Source organism: Natator depressus, chromosome 17 (genome assembly GCF_965152275.1).
Source record: "Natator depressus isolate rNatDep1 chromosome 17, rNatDep2.hap1, whole genome shotgun sequence".
Lineage (NCBI taxonomy): Eukaryota > Metazoa > Chordata > Testudines > Cheloniidae > Natator > Natator depressus.
Window position 1 is genome coordinate 22,994,689 of NC_134250.1, and position 22,461 is coordinate 23,017,149.

Genomic DNA, 22,461 nt, shown 5'->3' on the forward strand with positions numbered 1-22,461 from the left:
ATATAGGCTCCTATTACCCCCCACCCCGTCCTGATTTTTCACACTTGCTATCTGGTCACCCTAGTTCCACTACAAATCTTGCTCAGGTCCCTCATTCATCATCCTGACCACTGGAAGTTCCCTAACATCCACACTGCCCCGCTCCAGTTCCATCCCAAGTGCTGATGCTGACATCACCGTTCTTGCCTCTTGCCCTGACCCTGTCTCCCCCTTTTCAGAATTCGCCTCCCTTCCTCCCCAGCATTGAGTTTAAGCTTTGCACACAACACCCCGACCCCCGCAAAACTGCCCCATATTGGGCCCTTGTTTCTTGTCACTTCACACCCCACCCTCCAATCCATGATGCCAACCTCAGGTCCCCCAGTCACGTGTGTTCACACAAACAGCTTCATGCTTTCTCCACACTGACCCTATGCGTGGAACGCCTGTCCCACAGCTGAACCACAAGAGTCCACCCCTCCTCATTCATGTCTCTCGAGACCCATTTCTGCTGTGACACCGACATGAACTCAGACAGCTCAGACAGCCATTAGCAAAGAAAACTAAAGAACAAACTGTGCCCCCCTTCATGCTATGCCCCGTCCATGCTGCGTGCTGCATGCAGCAACTTCCCAGATTGTCATTCCCCCACCCCACCTACTGCAGCATCGTGTCCAACTCAGCATGTCCTTTACCCAGGGCAGGACCAGTTGGTCTGATTTTAGGGCTGGCAAGTGCATCTCTGGACAACCTTTCTCTCAGCACCCCATTGTCTCTTGTTTTGGAAGGGGTTGGGTGGAAAAAATAAGCAGTAGTGAATTTACCCTTTTTTGTAGAGAAAGTGTATTTTTGTGAAAATAGATTTTATTACAATAAATTTTGATTTTAAATACAAACATACTGTATCACCACCACCCCTGGTCTGGCCTGCGTGTCATTCAAATACCAAACATAGCTGCCTTGCTCAAAACAAATACCCACCTGAAACATGCAAAGGAATAAACGCTGCCATAAAAGGACAGAACCATGTATTATAAAACTCTCCTTGGCTTTAGAAAGGGATGCATTCTCAATGCAAGGAGCATGGTGTCTCTTATGAAAATAGCTGCAAACTCTCTGGCAGGGTTTTGCTCCCAGTTCCACTCTCCAGACACACACGGTCAGGATCACACAAACATTGAAACAATCCAGTCAAAACAGTTAAAGAAGCAGACAAGTCAAATAAGGCAGAATCCCCAGCTGACTGCAATTGCCATGCACCAACTGCAAACGCCAGGAATGTTTGTCCAGCAGACTCCTGCTAAACCCTGCCAGCAGCCATGAGGAGATGCAAAGCTATTTAATGTATCCCCTACTGCAAAATGCTTTGTGGCATTGACTCCAGGGCTGTTGGAACCGGGGGGGATTAGGGGGACTAGTGCCCTCACAACGGAACATTGTGGTGGTGCCACCCAGTGTAAACTTTGTGCATGCCGGATGGGGGGGGGGCGGAAGGCAGGAGGCAAGGGGGGCAGAGGTGAGAATGGGACCCAGAGGCTGGAATGGGCCTGGAAGCCGGCAGGTGCCCTCAGGACCCTCCATCCCAGCCTGGAGATGGCTGACCCTCCCCTTCCCTGCCAAGTCTCAGTACCACCCCTCACACCCCCTCCTATCACTCCCCCCCCCCCCATTTTCCGGAAACTTCTGCCCTCCCCCGAATCTACTCCTTCCTTCTTGGTGAACTCTCGCAGTGCAGCACGACTGAGATGGAAGGATGCTCCTAGGCACAGCTGCATATTTACAGGTTTACAGTACAAATGTCGAATTCATGAGCCCAGAGGCAGCAAAAGGGAACAACAGGGAGTTCTCTCCAGTGCAAACACTCATTTCAGGGAGTGAAGGAGGAGTCACCAACAGCCTAATCTGAATGGAACAGAGAAATGCTAGGGCACTCTAGCCACCGGAGTCTCAGTTTTACAACAAAGGAGTGCTTCCTAAGGGATCGGGCCTTAGTGGGAAGAGCCGGTTAGTGAAATTACAGCCAGAATATCTTCTTTGAAATTAAAATATGTACAAGGAGTTGGTGCTGTTGAGAGCTGGTTGGATCTGGGCACACTACTGCAAAGTACCTGCACCCCAGCTCCCAGGCCCCTTTGTGAGGTACCTGCACCCTATGTCCTAGACCCCTTTCTGAGGTACCTGCATCCGAGCTCCTTGGCCCCCTTCCGAGGTACCTGCACCCTAGCTCCTAGGCCCCTTTCAGCACTGCCCCAGCTGTAGGAGCACTACCTCTGCCCAGACAGTCGCTACACTGACCGTGCAGTCCCACAGCGGCATGGCTCTATGTGAAGATGAGGTGAAGGAAGCCTAGGGTTGGAGCCATTGCAAGTCTTTAATAATCAAAGTTCACTTTTCCTTATTACAATATTCTGCGATGGTCAGTTTGCTGCAGAGGGCTTGTCCTTGTCTGGGCTCCGCAGACAGGCCTATGGAGATCAGCAACATCCTTTTCTAGTTCTTCTTACTGGGTCCTAGTTTCTTTAAGAGCTTTTTCCCCTTGCAGAAGAAGCTTCTCTTCTTTCTACTCTGAGTGGACAGGTCACTTGATTCAAGAGTCTCCAGTGATTCTTGGTCTGGACTTGGGTCACAAATGAGAGTGCAGGAAGGTGGCACTTCAGGAATGTTAGGCAAGGGGTCCCTCTGTTCACCAGGCCCATCTGAATTCAGCTAAACAGGAAAAGAGTAAACAAAAGAGAGAGTTTAGACCCCCAGCAGTGACACCATCTCCACAGAAAGGCTGTACAGTAAGAGAAAACCCTGACAGCCCATGTCTATAGCTGGTCATCTCTTCCGGAAAAGGCCATTTCCCCAGCAAATTCAGCCAGGCCATTTCTAGCGGCTTTAAAATGCTCCCCAGCTCCCACCAAGACCATGCAAGAGATCAGACTTTGCACAGCCCTTGGTAAATTCTGGGCTACACAATGAGAGTATGCCACAGGCTCTGAAGTATTGGAGACAATGCAGGCCATCTGCCTTTGGGTGACAGGCGCATAGCTTTGTGGGTGGAGGTGGTGGGAAGCAGGTCTTCAAGGCTGTGCCCTAAAGATGCCAGAGTAGGACTGGGCTGGCTGCTTGACGGGGTCAGCCTGTGAGCTACCCACTAAATATTCGGGCCACAGGGTTTGCCACGAGGCCTCTCCTCAGACTGGGGAGCCCAGGGCCTGATGGGGAGGGGTGTGAGGGGCACACTGCTTGGCCGAGCACGTGCTACAGCTAGAACACTCCCATGACAGCAGCTGCTGGCCAGACCTGAGCTCTGAGCCTTTTCAGGGTCCCTCAGCACGAAGCACAGCTCAACCACGGCAGATAGTAACTCTGGGAAGCCGTGTATGACTCGATGGGCAGGGAGGAGTTAATCATGGACCTGGACATAAAGGGGAGCCTTGGAGCAACATAAAGCAATTGAATTTCCAGCAGTAAGGAAGGTGCAAGCAGCAAGCAATCACAAAGAGGTGCCCAACTTCATCCAGGCTAATGGGGTTTGTAGCGCACAGCACAATGGGGCTCAACCTTCTGGGCATTACTGACATGTACAGAGTCATAGCAACCATTTGGGGCAATCCTGGCTCCTGGACCTTGTCCCCTAAGAAAGAGTAAGGCCTTCACAGGCTGGGATTCCCCTTCCTTCAAGCAGGAAACTCCAGTCCTTCATGCAAAGTGAAATTATGGAGGTAACATTTCAAAAGCACCTCCATGTCTTGGCAGCCAGTTTCACTGTAAGTCATGGACTCCAAAACGCGTACGGGGCTTTTGACAATGAGACATGGCTCCTAAGTCACTCTGGTCTAGGGTCACAGAAGTCCAAAGTCCCAGATTTAGGCTCCAGTGTGATTTGCAAAACTCCCATTGACCCTGCATGTGCCTAAACTCACTTGGCACCTCTGTTTCTGAAGTAAAACGTTCCCTCGGTGCCTAGGTTTCTGCCTCTCGGCATACACACTGCTGCCTGCCACTTGGTATTCAGCTGCCTAAATTACATGCGGGACCCAATATGTGCTTAGAGGCTACCTAGCAGATCAGCCCCTCAGGGGAGTTCACTCAAACCAATGGGATGGGGCAAGGGGAGGCCCCCGCAGCTATTAGCCTAGTGGTTCAACTACTCATCTCGGATGCAGAAGACCTCCAGTTCATGTCCCCACCCTCCACCTGATGAGGAAGGATTTGAATCAGAATCTGCCACCTCTCACACGAGTGCTGTAACCGCTGGGCTATGGGATACTCTGATAGGGGGAGGGGTGGCCTCCCTCACTCTCTGCTGTTGAAACGGTTCCACTCTGGCTCAATAATTAAAGAGCAACTGAAGCAGTGGAGCTGGACCCTGGGCCTCCCACATCCTGAGGGAGCGCAGTAACCACAAGGCTACAGAATCAGTCTCATGCTTGTGCCAGCTCTCTCTTGCCCAAAGGATTCTAATGATTTAATCCACAGTGGAGCAGCTTCAACAGAAGTGGCTGTGAGGCCCCCACATGAGAATATCCCTTAGTTTAGAGTTAGATCACGCCCCGCAGTGGTAACAGAGCCCAGTTTAAACCCTTCTCCTTCTCAGGGGCTCTCCCAAATCCCAGGGGAGTAGCTGAACCTCTGGACTAAACATTACGACAGGTCATCCTTTCCCTCCCCGCACCAAGCTTCCTGCACAAATCACCTTAGGTGCTTAACTCCAAAGCAGGGTCCCAGCTGAGAATCACTAGCAGAGACAGGTGCCTATCTCCAGGAGAGGGAAGGGCACCACACACACCCTGCCCACAGCATCTCCCACTGGCTAGCATAGGCAGTTCCCTGCCTAACATGCTGGCTTCTATGAAGCGCAGTCTGAGTATGCCTACACAGCAACACAAGCCCCACGACAATGGGACTTGAGTTAGCAGACCTGGGTTTGAGACCCCAGAGCTCAAGTGGCTACAGTGCTAGGTCTTTAACCAGGATGTGAACTCAGGGCTCTGGCATCCACACTGCAACATGCAGATCTGAGTCCATCCAACGGTACCCCAGACTTCCTAGCACCCCCCCAAAATGTAGCCGCTCTAGACCTTTGTTGATGGTGCACTGTGGGAAAAATTGACTGTCTACCCTGCACGTTACAGGAAGTTTGAACAACCCGCCAACGCATTCTGTCCAACTGTCATTTTAGTCTGTGCAGTCCCAGCAACATGGAGGTGGTGCTGTTTGAAGAACTTTTCTCACTTGCACTTTCACTCCTGTTTCAGGAAACATGCACAGCTTCTGTGAGACACTGGTGGACATTTCAGTGGTGTTTTCTGACCCATTGAAGGCACCCGACAGAGTTAATGATGGAGGAGGAGGAGAAGGACACAGACATGGAAGTCTCAAACTGGCTGATGCTGCTTATAACACTCAGTACACCCCCTGCTGTCCCTTTTATAGACTGGCACTTCTGGAGCAGGGCCACAAGGACAGACTGGTGGGACCACATTGTCTTGCAGACCTGGGATGACCAGCAGTGGGTCCAGAACTTCTGCATGAAGGAATCTACTTTTCTAGAGATCTGTGAGCAGCTTGCCCCAGCTCTCCAGTGTGAAGACACATACATGAGGGCGGACATGGTGGCCCAGAAGCAGGTTGCTATAACCGTCTGGAAGCTGGTTACCCCAGACTGCTACAGGTCCATTGCACACCAGTTTGGAGTTGGAAAGCCGACTGTGGGTAAAGTGGTGGAGGAGATATATGAGGCAATCAGACGTGTGGTTTGCCCCAAGGTGGCGGGCATTACAGATATTCCTGAAGTAGTTGCTTGAGAAAAGTAGTTTTTGAGAAAATGGGGTTTCCAAACTGTGCTGGGGCTGTTGATGGGACTCGTGTGTTCATAGTTTGCCCTCTTCAAGGAGCACATAAACAGCAAAGGGTTCTACTCCATTGTTATACAGGCCTTGGTGGACCACAGAGGGCAATTTAGGAGCGTCACCATGGGTTGCACTGGGAAAGGTCATGACGCCAGGGTTCTTCACTGATCGGGAGTCTGCATTCATGGACAGGCTGGGACACAATTCCCACTAAATGACATTGTCATGAATGGAGTTACTGTCCCCACCGGTATTCTGGGGAACCCCGTGTACCCACTTTTGCCTTGGCTTTTGAAACCATACTCTGATCTCAGAGCTCTGGCAAAAGACACTTTAATTACACTGTCAGCAGGTGTGGAAAGGTTGCTGGTTGTGCGTTTGGCAGACTGAAATCCCATTGGAGATGTCTACAGACCCATTTGGATGCCAGTGTCATCAATGCTGTATGCATTGCAGAGGCTTGCTGTGCCCTTCACAACCTTTGTGAAGCCAGAGGGGGGCCATTTCCCCTGAATGGGCCTAGGACAGCGAGGAGCTGCTAAATCGGGACGCTCAGCCACAAAGTGCAGCTCCCTCAGCTGGAGCTGGATGTACTGGGCACCAGAAGGCAGGGATGCTTTGTGCTCCCACATTGTGGGCTTGCCTGGCCCAACGGAAGAGGGGAATGGTACCTGTATGAATGTTCTGGGGTGGCGGGGGGAGATTCAGTGCTTGTGGAGGGTTTCAGAGCTGCAGGGGGTTGATTGCCAAGCAATGTACTTATGAATGACCTGACTGAATATCAAATGGGGGTAGGGCGTTTTTCAAAGTTCGGGTCGCGACTCAGTACTGGGTCGCGGCATGCCAGGCACTGGGTCACTCTGGTCAGCACAGCCGACCGGGACGTTAAAAGTCCCGTCGGCAGTGCTGTCCAGCTATGGCAGGTTAGTGCCTACCTGTTTCAACACCATGCTGCACCCTAGGCAAGGGGGGCCATGGGGTTCTGCACACTGCCACCGCTCATTGAAAACTGGCCAATGGGAGCTGGGGGGGGGCAGTGCCTGCAGCTGAGAGCCACATGGAGCCACTTGCGTGCCTCTGCCTAGGAGACGGACCTGCTGCTGGCCACTTCAGGCGCAGTGGAGTCCGCGGTGCCAGGACAGGTGGGAAGCCTGCCTCTGCACCCCGACTGTGCCACTGACCGGGAACCGCCGGAGGTAAGTCCATGCCCTAACCCCGCACCCCACTCCCCTGCCCCAGCTCTGAGCCCCCCCCAACCCGGAACCCCTTCCTGCACACCAAACCCCTCATCCACGGCCCCACCCCAGAGCCTGCACCCCCACCCCAGAGCCCTCACCCTCTCCTGCACCCCAACCCCCTGCCACATCCCAGAGCCCCCTCCAATACCCTGAACCCCTCATTCCCAGCCCCACTCCACAGCCCTCACCCCCACACCCCAATCCTCTGCCCCATCCCTGAGCCCCTCCCACACCCCAAATTCCTCATCCCCAGCTCTGTTGGGTCATGGGCATCAACCATTTTCTTCAACTGGGTCCCTAGAAAAAACGTTTGAAAACCCCTGATATAAAGGTGACTGATGTAGCTAACTTTGATAAAGAATGTTTGGCAATTGTCCCTGATCATGTGTTACCTTTATTGTGTGAAATACACACGGTATGATGTGACGCAGTGATAGCAATAAACTTTCTTAATAAAAAGCTTTACTTATAAACATGGCCCAGCTGCCATTAGCAAACCAAAACGCCAGCCACAAAAAAACCTTTAAAAAAGAGAACAAAGTGCATGAACAAATGCAAACAGTGAAACCATGTCCAAGACAGAACCCCCCCCACCACTGCATATTCCCGGGCTCTCCATACCCCCTTCCCTTCCTTCCACATGTGCTGCCCACTTGGCATCGGGGGAGGAGGGAGAGAGGCGTCCACAGGGGAGGGGAGCAATATGGAGGGCTGCATGTGCCACAGTTGCCCTGGCCCGCCACTCACTGGGCCCAATTGCATGGGCCACCCAGCAATGGCGCTGTCCAAGCTGTTTCTGGACTGCTGCATGGGGAACCGCCGAGGGGACTCAGGCCTTGGTGCGGGGGATGCAGCAGGAGCCTGTTAGCGATAGCAGCCACTCAAAAAGTTCTTTCTGCTGAGCTCCGTCCTCCTCCCTTAGTCGCCGTTCCTGGTCTAGGAACTGCAAAGAAAGTGCCTGCTCCCACGCTGCAAACCTGTCCTCAAAGGCAGCCTGAGCCTTCCCCCGGCCTCTCGCCACACCTTTCCTCTCGCCGCAAGTCCCTCTGCCCTTGGTTCTGGACCTGCTTGTGGGCCCTGTCCAGAACTTCAGCCGCCAGTTCATCACGGAAACACTCCCTCTTGGGACGGTCTGGGGAGTTCGTTGGTCCAGGCTTCTGCTGCACTGTGGGCGAGCTGTGGGGGTGCTGCAGCCAACAGGAGGCGAGGGGCCTGGCACAGGACCACACACCGAGGGCTTTCTTCTCCAACAGCAGGAGCACAGGAAGAATCCTTGTGGAATTGCAAGGACATAAAATGTTACTTTTCCAAACTGAACTTCCGTATATTGTGGGAGGGATGCTACAGACCACAGAAGCTCCCTGGACACAGCCAGGTTAATTGCAGCGAAAGATGCCCAGAGACAGTGGTAAGTTAAAAATGACTGCTGCTTTTTTTCCCCTTAAAATTGCAGAACAACTTGGGTTAGCAGGGGAGATCGGTGGCCATACACTGCACAAGGGTTTCCTATCATTTCTGGCATTCCACATTTTGGAGGACGGAACAGTTCTGGTGGTGCCTGATTGGCAAAGAAAGGTGTTACTCCAAGCTGCCAATGGGAATCCTGCAGTGTATGCCACTGAACAGCACATCTACAAGTGAAGTGGGCTCGTCAGCTACTGAGATGGCCTGGGAAAATACAACCTTCTCTGTGACTACCTTCTTCATGAGGGAATCAACAGGATGCTGCATTAGCTTCCACACAGTTTAGCCTGTTATGGCTCCATGCAAACACACAGAACTCCATGGCTGCCCCCCTCCTTGGAGAAAATTTCAAACCCCAGGACTGCATGGACTCCCTTAAACTGAAATGGACTAGATTTGTAAATGGAACATGTTTCCACACTCCTCCCTTTGGCTGTTTTCAGGTGGCTCGTCACACCACTGAGTGGTTACAGAGCAGTGTGATCACAGGGATAGCCATGGAAGGTTATTATTTTCAAGGAACAGGAAAGCACTAGTAAAACTGTGCACCTTTCCAGTAGAAATTCACTTTTCAAGGTATTTTTTACTGTCTGCACTTTGTGGTCACCATTTTGAATTCCACATGGTGGGGCAGAGCGGGGGTTGCTGGGAAACACCAAGGTGCTGACATACAATCTGCCATTAGCGGATACACGCTGATAGCCAGGGCTAGTAATAACTTCTGCATTAGTTCACAGAATAGAAATCCCTCCCGTTCCTATATTAATAGACATTAACATGGAGCCAGAACGTTACCAGGCTACAGGACGGCTTCTGTCTCTTCTGTTTCAGCTGCAGGTGCCACGGTGGTTCCTCCTGTGGCATCAAAAAGCTCCTCTGAGTACAGCCCAGGTAGTATTGCAGCTGCTTTTGCTCCAAAGCCTCCTCTGGGACCAGTGTCAGCTTTGTCCCTGGCTTCCATCAGCCCCCTGGCTGGCTCTGTGCTTGGCACAGTGCCCAGCACCCAGTTAAATGCCTCATAAAACGATGTCAGCAAGTTGCCCAAGGTGCCGTTCTGGTCCCTGTTTTCCCTGTCCTCAGTCCTGAGCTGCTTAGTCCGCTCCCTGCCCTGGTCACTGGCCCAGTAACTTTCCAGCATTGCCAGCTTCTTTCTATTTGCTGCTAGGCGTGGTCATTCCTGGTGCATCTCCTAAATCCACTGCTTTGCTGGCCTCACAGCAGAGATTTCCCAAATCTAGCGGTGCTCCCACAAGCATGAAGCAGCACGCTTTGCAAAGGATTGCGTCTGCGTTCCCAACACAAGTGTCCATTTCAAACACAAGAGGCTCTCTGAAGGTGTATTTGGAGCTTGGCGGTCAGGATAAAATGGAAGGGTTAAACTCTGACTTCCTGAGCTGCTGTAATACAACAAGGGGGAGTTGCTTCCATTTCCCTGGAATCAACTGGCAATTCTTGGGAGAGAGAGAACAAAGGAAGTTGGCCTATGGGATTATGGAATACTTTTGGCAGACTCCCAGAACCCGAATCTGGGTGTGGCGGGGGGGAGGCCGGTGGGCTGCATCTACACTGCAGAATGATGGGGCTTGACCCTGGGTCCCAGCTTGACTCAAGCTTGAACCCTCCACCCTCTCAGGGTCCTAGGATCATTGGTCTGAACTTGAGTCCAAGACATTTGTGTGTAGATGGAAGGGGGGCTTGGGCTCAACTCAACTTTTGGTCCTGCTTTGAGCAGGGGGTTGGAGTAGATGACCTCCTGAGGTCCCTTCCAACCCTGATATTCTATGATTCTATGATTCTGAGTCTAAGCCCAGGGTTATGCTGCAGTGTAGATATACTCTAAGGCAGTGGTTCTCAACCTTCCAAACTACTGTACCCCTTTTAGGAGTCTGATTTGTCTTGTGTACCCCAAGCTTCACCTCACTTAAAACCTATTTGTTTACAAAATCATGAAGCTTTCCAGCTCAGCCATGACCTTAGCCATCCTGGGCTGCTAATGTATTGTGGACCCTATCACAACAAAACAGCCTTTGCCCTTTCTATGGCTCCTGAATGGATATTGAACATTGACACTGACTTGCCAGGTCTGAGAATCATCCTTCCAGCTTCCAATTGTACTCACTACAGCATAATCACCCAAAGAGCAGCCTTGCAGGCAGGGGCAGAGAGGTGGGCAATCACCAGCACACTGTTCTCAAACAGCATCACTAGAAGCTTTGGTCAGGAAACCATCGCTATTCAGGACAGCACCCAAGTCTGAGTTTAGGTTCCATAGGAGTCAATGGGAGTTAAGCACAGGCATAAGTGGTTTCATGAATCGAGGGCTAGAAGTGTCTAGCTAACAGAATGCTCTGTTGAGAAGAGCATGAGCCAGTGACATAGACAGCATGATGTTCTGCCTAGGGAGGGGTATTAGCAAAGAGCACAGAGGCTGTCTCTGGAGACAAGCATCGTATAATGCTGTTGGCTAGTGTCACTTGGAGACTTAGGCATGGGAACGCTTTGCTACTAGGAGCATGTTACAAAAAGAGGTTGCAGGTGCTGCATAAAGCAGAAATGAAGGCTCATATGGCTGGCAGTCTTGAGCCTGTTTCCTGTGTTGAAATAACAGACATAGCATCCCTGCATTACCCCACTGCTGAGCCACTCGGTGCCATTCAGGAGCAGTTAACAGGAAAGGCAGTTGTCTATGTTCTTTTTCTTTAGAGTTAAATTCCCCTCTAGTTATTCCAGACACTTCATTCATTTCCAAGAAGAACAAATTATAGGTATAAGATGAGCTGAAACACCACTTCTAGGGAGCCAGATCTCCTGAACACCTTGTGGGGCGGAGGAAAGAGGCCATTATTTAGCAGAGGGGTGACAAAAGTGGAATCAGTATTCCCGAGAAAGAGCTAAATGAACCTTTTAGAGAAATATGGTTTGGTACTGATGCAAAATGCATGTCGGTTCCCAACTCCAATGAGTTAACAGCAAGCACAGTGACTACAATGTTGCTTTCCAGCATCCCAGATCACCAGGGGCTTGTTGCTGTTCATGGATTTAATAGACTTTAAGGCCACAAGGAACCATTATGTTAATGGAGCGTGACCTCCTGCACAGCACTGGCCAGAGAACATCTCCCTGTCAAACCCGACACACTTGGTTGCACTACAGCATATTTTTTTAGAAAAACATCCAGTCTTCATGTAGAGACTCCAAATGATGGACAATCCACCACATCCGTGAGTAACTGGTCCTAATGGTTCACGCTCTCAGTGTAAAACACTGGCATCTTATTCCCAACCGGAATGTATCTAACCTCAGCGTCCAACCGTTAGATCTTGTTCTGCCCTTGTCCATTAAATTATAAATTAAAGACCCTCTACTGTTGGAAGTCTTCTCCCCATATAGGGCCGATAGACAATTGGTTATAACAACAGTACTAATATATCAATTCACATATCAAATCTCCATCAGTTAGAAGGACATGACTAACTGTCTTTGTGGTCACAAGTCCTTCTGATTGCCATCTCTGGTGAATGACACACACTCACAGGCACACATGTACACACACACACACCCCTCTAAGTTACATAAAGGCAGTGGACTCAACTGGTAAGTAACAAATGGAAATTCAAGTTCTGGATATTTCTCCAAGAAAAGAAATGAAGAAAAATTACTCTGGAAACATCTTGGTAAATAGTGTTAGTGTTGCAAAATCGAACAATCATGTTAGTCTTTTCTCTTCTCTGTTACTCATGAGTTTTTTCTGAAATGATAAATCAAATGTTAAAAAGGAAAAACACAATAAATCTGCTCCCCCTGCACCCTTCAAGCGGTGGAGTGCAGGAAGTCATACCCCACAGCCGCCTGGATACAATCCTTTCTGCGAGTGCTATCAAACAGAACAATTATCCACTTTAGGGACTAGCACCACCCCCATGACTTATTTAGTCAATTTGCTAGTCTTTGGATTGTTTACGGGAGCCCCAGGGCACACAGTGAGGAAGAACGGGAGAAAACTGAGCAAAGGAAAATGCAGGCTGAATATGGGGAACTATTAGCTTGCAGGCTGAGGTAGCAGCCCCATCACATGGGACAGCTACACCCAGTCTGGATAAAGCACCATAAACTACTGTGCAGAGAATAATCTTGCCCTAGCTGGGGCCAGTCCCTTGTTATCTCCTATTTCTAAGAAATCATACCACAGTCCCCAAAACCACCCGATAATTGTTCCAAACAACTGCACTTCACAGCATGGCTTCTCTTTTATGATGAGCCTCATGCAGCCAGCCACTCCACAGCAGGGGAAGGAGAGAAGTCTGGCTGCATGGCAGGCTAGGGTACTGGGTCAGGCAGGTGATTAAGGCAACCTTCTCCCATACACTTACATGGTTGCTCTCTCTCTATGTATCACTCTTATCTATCACTGGACTCTTCTTTTCCTCATTCTCTGAAGAATATAACCGCCAGGGGTACATAATATGGGCAGAAATAAATAGATGAAATAAATTAGAATGGAATACTTTCTAAAGGTGCTTTACAAACCTCAGTCTTTGACAGAATTGGCATATTACTGATGCAAAGTATACCCGTTAGAGCAGTCCCTTGATAGCAACAACTATCATTGACGTTACCATGGGATTTTCACTGTCGCATCCTGTTTTCACATGCTCAGGACTTTTCAGGGAGTTTCCCTTTGGGGTTGAGTTTTCAGTGCTTAGCCTGAGTCCAGAAGTGACATTTGTGTGAAAGTTTAAGCAAAATCCCTTAATCTCTTTCAGTTATTGGAGAGTTAAAAATATCCCCCATGTTCCCAGAATTGTATGAATCGTTTAGTCACCAGTGATTCACATAACTCATCCTCCTTCCTCTGCTTTGTATGGAAATCATCCTCACTGAGGTGCTGGGCCCCTTCTTGGTGTGGGGGGGAAAGCTTAATCCAGAAAATTATAAGCAATTGGAAAATCACTTATGAGTGAGCTCCTGCTAAGATCTGAGTAGGGCCTAATGAAGCTCACAGCTTTGTTGTGACATCACGTTGTCCGGTGACCCTGCCCTAGCAGGCAGAATGGCTCAGAGGCTGCAGCTAGGCAATCTGGCAGGAGGAATTTCATCCCCAATCTTCCAAAAGATTCCAATGATGCTCTCTCACTCCTGCCACCTCTCTGCTGCTTTTTCAGCTCTGCTGTCCTCCTGACCCAGCTTTGCGGGAAAAGGTCCCCAGCCGAACACAGGCAGCAGCAAATGTGAGAACTCCTCTCTCCTCAGCAACCAATCCCTTTCCCTGGCCAGGCCTAGCCTCAGCAAATAGGCTGTTTAAAGCCACGCTCGCTAACATTTTTTAACCAACATGAGAGTAGGCCTGTAAAAATATGCTAGCTGGTTATGGTGAATCCTCAGTTCCCCCAGATGTACTTGGGCTGATGTCGATGAAACTATATTGATTCACAACGGGTGAGGATTGAGCCCACAGAATACATGCAATGTAGGCAGCTCAATGCTACTAGGAGAGAACCTTCACTTCTATCTTTCCTGCCTTTTGGTGCTTGCTATTTAATTTTAATGACACAATACCATGGGGGTGGGGGAAGGGGCTTGGCGAGGCTGTAGTATGTAATAGGAGTAAGACTGCAGCGCAGAGGTCCTGGAATGAGGCTTTACCGGTATATTTCTTCTGGTAATTTAGGGGAGTGTGTAAAGACAGTCACTGCCAGGAGCTTCCCAGCAGTGCCCTTTCAATCCGATGCCATGTTGCTTTGCTACAGACACAACAGTCAGGATATACAAATTCTGAGTTTCGTGAGAGGTGGGCATGCTGCAGAGACAATGCTAAGGGAACACTAGGGTAGTGAGACAAACCCTGTCGCTAACACTCCACAGCCAAAGGACACAACCGGGGTCATTACTATTAATCCATCAGGGCCTCCAGTCAGACTCATGCCAAGTGTCCTCTTTCCATTGGTGAGCTTTCTAATTAGCTCCTCCTTCAGTGGAGTCTCTACCATGCAAGTCAAGGTGAGGTCACAGCTACCCGTCTGTGACATCACTGAATGTGGCAGGCAGCCATAAGCAGCTTCAGGATTCAAGTTCTCAACCACCAAGAGTCAAACTTTTGTTATGCAGGCCTTTGTATTCATACATGTTTCTCTCTAGTTCCTTTAATTGGAATATCCTGGGGCAACTCAAGTGCATTCATTAATTAGCCTCATAAGACACAAACTATGGGAGGGAGGTGGTCATTCTGTCGTACCTATCTAGGCACTTACGCCATGATCAGAATTTATACCCACACACGGAGGAGCTGACACTTAGAGAGGTGAAGTGACTAGTACCAGGTCACAAGGAATCAGAAACAGAGCCAAGTATAGAATTCAGTGTCCTATTCCTGGTTCCCCTCTATAATCACTCACTCAAGCTATACAATGTGTGACAAAGATTCAAACGAGAAACACCCAGAGAACATAAACTCTTCAGGGTAGGGACCATGTCTTTGTATATTTATACAAAGTTCTTAGCACATGGTGTCCTGACCTCAAAAAGGGTCATACTCAATGTTCATGTTAATAAACACAGCAGGGAACTGGGAAGGATGTTGGGGTAACTTTCTCAAAAATGTATGGAGCTTTATATAAAAGTGAGCTGACATCAGCCCTTGAGGGGAACAAAGGTAAATACTGGTACATTTGGGAGGAATGTATGTCAGGGAGGAACTGGAAGGGGTAGACATGGGAGGCACGTCCGTGTACAGCAGGCAGCCTATTACCAGTTAAATCCTGCTGGAATGTAATAAGTTCAATCACTAACAACTGATTCCCCACATACACAGACTCCACCTACCCCAGCCTTGGAACCACGTGCCAAACCACAGACATCCAGAGCCATTAAAAACAGTTGGACCTTAATTGGTATTAGTATGCCTTGATGCACATGGAAATCTGTTTAAGGGAGCTATGCAGAGCCCTCTACCCTAATCAGTGTCCATTCACGCATTGGGGAATGCAGAGATTAAGGGCTCATCTAGACAGGGAAGTTGTACTGTGAATTTAAACTGATATCGTTAACTAGCGGAGCCCCCTTGTGGGCACCCTTATTCCAGTGTCAGAGTGGGTATTTTCAGTTTACCTTTCGTCACTTTGGAAGTGCTTTAAACTAAACTGAAAAGGCCACTCTTATTCTGGAATAAGAGTGTCCAAAGGGGAGTGGTACTCGTGTAACTACAGCTCTCTAACTAGACCTGTACAATCGAACTGTTACAACTAGTAAAAGTTTCCCAAGCAGACACGCCCTTCAAATCAGGGTCAAAGGAATCTGAACATCCATGACTGGCAGCTCAGGTGGCCCAGCTTTGGACTGGCTTTAGAAGATGGGGCAGTTAGCCTAACTGTATTTGACTGGTCTGCAAAGCAGGCACAGCACCTTCCCTGCATGGGGAGGAAATCAAGGCATTGCAGCAGACAGACATTACAGAACATGAAGTCATCGGAAATGAGGGAGATGGTGCAGTAGCTGGGGAGAGAGGCTTGTGGAGACTCTAGTGTGTTTGAAGGCAAAGGCAAATGAGCAGGGGGTGGCTGAGTGTGGGGGAGAGGGATGGAGGAGGTCAGGAGCTGGGAGGGCTGGTGCAGGAATAACAGGTTGCAGGAAAGCCAGGAAGGATTTAGTTAGGGTGACACCAATAGTTCCAGCTTCTTTTAAGAGGCAGAAAATCCCAGGAACTGGGGCAGTCAGGGATATGTGCCTGTTCACAGACAGAGGCTTGGTGCCAGACTAGGCCTGTGGCTAATGGACAGCTCTGATATCTCTGTGACTCAGTCAGTGGGGAGCTATGGAGGTAATTTCCCGAAGGTAGCTGATGGCGCCAAGAGATCCATTTGAGAATTAGGGCCCAACTGGGCATTGACTTCCCCTGGCAATCACTGTGGTTAGGGGCACTGCAGGGTGGGTAAGGCAGCACAGAATGGGGTCTGCTTTGGGGAGAGCAGGCTGGTTGTGCCAGGAAGCAGGGGAGGGAGTGGGTAACTCAGGATTTTCTGGCTGTGAGTTTCCTGGGTTTGAGAGGTGCTCTCATGGCCTTACATCCTTTTCACAGAGGTGCGTGTGGGGATGCCCTCAGTGGGTTTTCAGGTGTGTCACACTCACCACTGTGCAGCAGTGAGAGAGCAAGTCCTCAAAGCATTGTCTTGCCTAGAGGTTTCTCCCATCCTTTAACAAGTGGCCCTAATATTTCCCTGCAAACACTTGAGCTGCTCCTGTGTGATAAAACCCACTAGGCAAAGTGCAGTGATCTGAGTGGCTGCAGAAGATGGGGTGAGCTGCACTCATGCCCTCCACTCCAGACCTCTGGTCAGCTTTGGAGTTTTGTCTCTCTCCCATTTCTCAACTATTGGAAGTCCTTTTATATGGCTATGGTAACAACAGTTTCTGTCCCAAGAGTCCTCTGCACTAATCAGCTACCATGTCACCTTACCTGACTCTTGGCACTCACTGCACATGTGTCTTTGTCTTCCAAATGAAGCCCCTCAGTCATTCCTCCATCCAGAGAGACAGCTTCCAGGAAGTTAGACGGGACAAGGCCTCTCTGTCTGTTTAACTCCCCCTGCAAGGTCAGAGAAGCGGTTCTTAGTACGCCACTAAGAAAGACTGACTTGAGAAATGAAGCAGACAACCCCATTGCACAGGGCTGGGCAGACTGCAGCCTGTGGCTAAACCCAGCTAAGGTCATCAGGAAATGTGGCCTGCCTTGCTCCCACAGGCAGTGCAGCTTAGAGGACAGAACCTAGGTTCTGTTCCTGGCTCTGGCCTGCTGGGTGACCTTATGCAAGTCATGTCCCCTCCCTGTGCCTCAGTTTCCCCATTTCTACATCAGGGATAATGGTCCTGCTCTCCATTTAAAGCACTTCGAGAGCTAAACTCTGGGGCTGGGACTGTCTCTTTGTACTGTGTTTGTAGAGTGCTAGCACAATGGGGTCCTGGGCAACAAGTGGGGCTCCTGGAAATACAAAGGGTGAGGATGACGAAAAGCACTATGTAGAGGCTAGGGATTCCGGTCATTAGTATTGTGCTGGGGGCGGTGTGGGCAGATCTGCCAACACCCATTCCACTCTCACTACAAGAACAGGTCAGTGTGAGGAGCAGAGTAAAGGGACAAACAATTGAGCCTGATGGATAGATAGACACTGATCACCATAAAACTACAGAGCACACTGACACCTGGATAAATAGCAACTGACTTCAGAGAAACAAAGGGAAATGATTTGCCTGTTCTGGTGACTTTCTTAATCCTTTTGATTCTATTTGGCATTGTGGGTTTAACTAAAGCTTCTCTGAATTGTTACAGGTGCAAAGATACTTTATCCAACAGGATCCCAGGAATATAGAGCCATAGTAAATGGAGTGCAGAACTAAACGTGAAAACAGAATCTTGTAGGCAAGACAGGGATCTTGGCTCAACACCTTGTAACATAAATATCCAATTCCTTGCAAACACCCTGGAAGATTCCTGGGCACCTGTAATAGCCCTGGGAGATAATTAAATTAAATGTGTCTTTTATGAAGGGACTTTCTTTTCTCACCAGTCAGAGAGTTTGCATTTAGTAGAAAATGTCTGAGACAAACTGTTGCTACAGTGAAACTTTGACAACATCAGGAGTGTCTGGTAATTCCCAAGTTCCTGTGTAAATGATACCATAGGCAAGTACACTGTTGTCACTCAGGTTTCAGAGTAGCAGCCGTGTTAGTCTGTATTCGCAAAAAGAAAAGGAGTACTTGTGGCACCTTAGAGACGAACAAATTTACTCCGTATGCTTAACTGAAATGAATGGGTTTGGTTTTGTACCAAGAACAGACTGGTAACACCCAGAGCTGCCTGCACCACCCGAATAGCTGAGCTGCTCCATGTCTGGTGGGGTGCTGGTTTGAGCAGTACATCATGGGCAGTCACAGCACAATCCCCCCCACACGGCCTGCTCAGCTTTCTTGACTGCAGGAGCCATCTCTCCCACAGAGAGGGAGCTTAGCTTCTAGGGCACATTCAGTTCTCAGGCTCCGAGTTCAGACCACCCCTTTATGCCATTAGTGCAAAGGAGTTTCTTTGGGATGTCCCCTACCTGGGAACCAGACTGAAAGAACCAATTCATTTCACATAAGCCACTACAGAGCGTGTGGACATCACCAGCTTTCAGTCACTGCCAACCTAACTGGATCTGAACCAGGCCCCCGTGTCCCTCCTAAGCCCTCCAGGCTCCCAGCAAATGTATCACTTGTGATTAAACTAGGTCATGGCACGTATAAAGAAAACAAGGAACGGACAGAGAACTAGAAATGGCCGTAACGAAATGGCAATTCTTTAATGACAACTCAGCCTGCAGCAGATGTCATGTAGCTCGCTGAGCACTGGTCATGTGCACAATGTGCGGAGTACACAGATTCCAGCTTGGCAACAGCTGTATTAGGGTTATGCCAAGAAAGGGTCGAGGAGAATGAAAGGAAGGGAGAGGCCCCCCTCTTCCGGGGGCTGGACAGAGAGAGAGAATGGCTTAAAGGTAAAATGCAGAAAAAATACCCCAGCTGGAATGTGTCGAATTGGGATTGTCTATGTAAGAAACCAAACGCTGGAATTCATTGTGTTTAGGACAGTCCCTGATGACAACCCTCCATTTTGTTTCCCAGTCTCTCCTATTTTGACAGTTGATTGGGAGTAGACCTTCAAGCTGCATGTCCTCAGACCCTCTAGACCCAGTACTTACGTAATAGAATCCATCATCATCCATGGACCCAAACACTGTGATAACATCTCCAGCAGTAAATGTCAGCTCAGCCTAAAAGGAAGCACAGTAAGGATGTTGTTAGGAGACCCCAGCTCTGGGAAGGAAATGGTTAGACACAAACAATGCTCTTGTGATCTGCCTTTCACAAGCTTCTGCATCCCCTTTCCTATTTTCATTTCCATTTTAGAAATTATCTGGGAGGTGAAATATTCCGAGGCCTTGGGATCTGTGTCCTGACTCCCAAGGCCATTGTGACAGGCTTGTGAGAGTCAGACTCCCAGTGAGGGAAGCAGGCTCTATCTGGATGTGAAGATAAAAGGAAACACCAGAAACAGGTCACCCTTCTGCCCAGAGATGTCTGAGCGCAAGGAACTGTCATGAACGGAGCATTTGGCAGGGCCAAATTCTGTCTTGGATACATATGTAAAGCTCCCACTGACTTCAACAAAATGGCCCCTAACTCCTGTTGGCGAAGACCCAAATAGGAATGACTGTGCCAGTATCTACAGACAACATGAACATTGGCTCATATATAAACAATGATGCAGCCTCTGTGTGTTTGGGCCCAATGCCTGGGAATGCTCTAGCAAAAGCGTTGCCTACCAATAACTATGTTTTACAGGGCCTGATTCCACACTGCAGCTGCAGTCAAAATTGAACTAAATAGACCGAACTTGGGTCTCACACTCCAATTAGAGTAGGGGAAGTCTGCACAGTCAAGCACCAGGCCTCATTTTGTGGATAAAGGGAAGACTTCTGTCTCCAAGGCTATTATTCCCAGACTTTCACAAGCACTCAGAAAGAGGATGATGCAAGGTCAGGCCAAAGGGATCCAGCGTAAGAAGGCAAACCAGAGGGAGAGAGAGAAAGAGAAGTAAGCCTCAGGCAGGAAGTGACTGATGCTGGTTACCTCCACATCCACATTTGGAGAGCTCTCCCTAGGGTTGTAGTCAAAAGCAGCCACCATGGTCCTAGGTGTGATCAGGTCAGCCCTGAGGTCCTGCCAGCTGGACTCTGAGGGACAGAAACAAAACAGACATTCGTGAGACTGAAAATCCAGGATGAAACCCCAAATCAGAACAGTTTCTCTGCTATCTCTGGGGCAGATGCAAGCATTAGGTCTCAATGGGTATCTTAAATGGACATTTGTAGGATCCAGCTGGGTGGCTGGAAAGGCAACTCAGCTGAACGTGGTCAGAAGGTGCCATCTTTTCTCTCACCTCCCCAACTTCCTCATATATCCGGAATTCCCTCACCAGCTCTCTCTGTCTGTCTCATGACCTGTCTATATCTCTCTTCCCCACTGCCCGGCTGGTGCTTCCAGGAATCATCCAGGCCACCTGCAGCCAGACTGGGGAGTTGGGGAACCGCAAAGCCATTTGGCTGGTGCGCGGCTACTGCTCTAATAATGGCAGAGCACTGGGGAAGGCAGGAGTCAGTGTGATGTGGTTGCATGGTAAGGGGATGTGGAGGTGGTGAAGGTCCTGCAGAGCCTGCTGGGGAATACACTGGTCCCCCAGCCACCTCCTTCTATGATCAAAGGATTGCTGCCTTCCTTAGTTTATACAGCAAGGGTGGGGCCCAGTTAGCATTTGCCAGACATGCTGCCACGTAGAGCCACTCAGGCTGCAATGCGTAAAAAGGGACGAGAGCTAACTGTGACCACCCCTTCCAAATCCTGCGCCTCATCTCCAAAGGGACCTTCCAAACAGGGACCAACTGCCCCAGTTATCATGACAGTGCACAGCTAATGGCTGAGGCAGTCCTGTGAAAGGACCTCTCGGTTGGATCTGACACCTTTCTCACCCTTCTGGGATGACATGTTCCAGGGCTAGTCTCTACTCAGAGGCATTTCTTTTTGCTGAAAGTTTGAGCCAAAGCTGTTCAGCCCCTTCTGGGAAGAGAGGCAGTAGCAAGGCCCAGCCCCAGCTTAGAGACCCCAGGAACAGCGTTCCTGGTTTGAGGCAGAGAGTTGAAATGCATCCCCCTTGGCAGGCTGGAAAAGGACCTTCCAGAGTCCCACTGAAATCCCATTTGGATTGGGCCACGTCAGCAGAGTTTGAAAATCACAGCTGCGGCTGTGCCTGCCATTTGTAACAACAAGACGCCACCCTGCATCATGCCTGGCTCTAGTCTAGCTCTAGCGCAGGGCACACAGCACCAGCCGCGAATTGCTCACTGACGTGCAATGGAGCAGTGACGGAGAGGCGCAGTCAGGGGCCAGAGAGGACGTAGCTTGCTCCAGAACGTGCCTCCCTGGCAGAGCTGCAAGCTCTGCATAAGCCTGCAGTGTGTGAAATCCAGGAGGTGCAAACTGTCCAGTCTCTAGCTGTTGGCTGCTGTGCTGTCCCCAGATCCTCATGGGTCTAAGTGTTTAACACTGGCCGGGGCTGTGGAAGGGAGAGAGGCAGTGGGTGTGGGGAGAGCAGTGTCCTAGGGAGGGGCAGCAGCTCATTCAGGAAAGTGCACATGGAATGCAAGAGGGCTCTGGGGGCATTTCCTAGCCCCTTAGCAAGTGCTCAACCTCCCTCCATCACACTCTCTTGGCAGAGAGATTTTAAAATGAACTTCAGATTTTTTGCAAAGCACCTACGATGACTTGTACCTAAGCACTAAGACAAAAGCTAAATGAAATATTGCTAATGGCCAGGTAAGGGAAAGGGATAGCTCAGTGGTTTGAGCATTGGCCTGCTAAACCCAGGGTTGTCAGTTCAATCCTTGAGGGGGCCATTTAGAGATCTGGGGCAAAAATTGGGGATTGGTCCTGCTTTGAGCAGGGGGTTGGACTAGATGACCTCCTGAGGTCCCTTCCAACCCTGATATTCTATGATTCTAAGATGGCCTCAAAAATCATACAACTCCAGAGAGAACTCACATGACTCCTGTCTAGCACAAATAACAATCAAACAGCTAAAATCCTACACAGAATATTTCATCTTGTGGTATATATCACCCAGCTCAGGCTTTGCAGACCATGGGTGAAGTCAATGGTTGTGTTGCCGTAGACTTCCAGTGGGACCAGGAATTCACCCCACAAGAGATGGAAGCCCAATACCAAAATAAGACTTCACCTCCGGGGCCAGACAACAAGAGCATTCCCACTAAGAATTATTGTTGCAATCAAGTAGAGAGGGTGATTTGGTCCAGGGGTTAGTCTGGTCCTAAGCCCCCTAAGGCTCTGTGGATAAATGA

General features: G+C 49.6%; 1 protein-coding gene across 13 annotated transcripts in view; it reads right to left on the minus strand.

The window, feature by feature from the left end:
- Positions 1 to 1,670: 1,670 nt before the first annotated feature.
- The window catches only part of TSPOAP1 (TSPO associated protein 1), a 233,154-nt gene continuing 212,363 nt past the window's right edge, over positions 1,671 to 22,461 (minus strand). For 11 of the 13 annotated variants that reach the window (XM_074974827.1, XM_074974826.1, XM_074974834.1 and 8 more), the window contains 4 exons: positions 20,180 to 20,283; positions 19,249 to 19,320; positions 16,971 to 17,099; positions 1,671 to 2,685 (listed from right to left, as the gene is read on the minus strand). In XM_074974827.1, the coding sequence (XP_074830928.1) occupies positions 2,470 to 2,685; positions 16,971 to 17,099; positions 19,249 to 19,320; positions 20,180 to 20,283 (521 nt within the window). In that variant the 3' untranslated portion in view covers positions 1,671 to 2,469. Of the gene's footprint in view, positions 2,686 to 12,204; positions 12,270 to 12,899; positions 12,954 to 16,970; positions 17,100 to 19,248; positions 19,321 to 20,179; positions 20,284 to 22,461 lie in introns of those variants that run through there. The other 2 variants (XM_074974828.1, XM_074974829.1) reach the window with 2 other exon arrangements.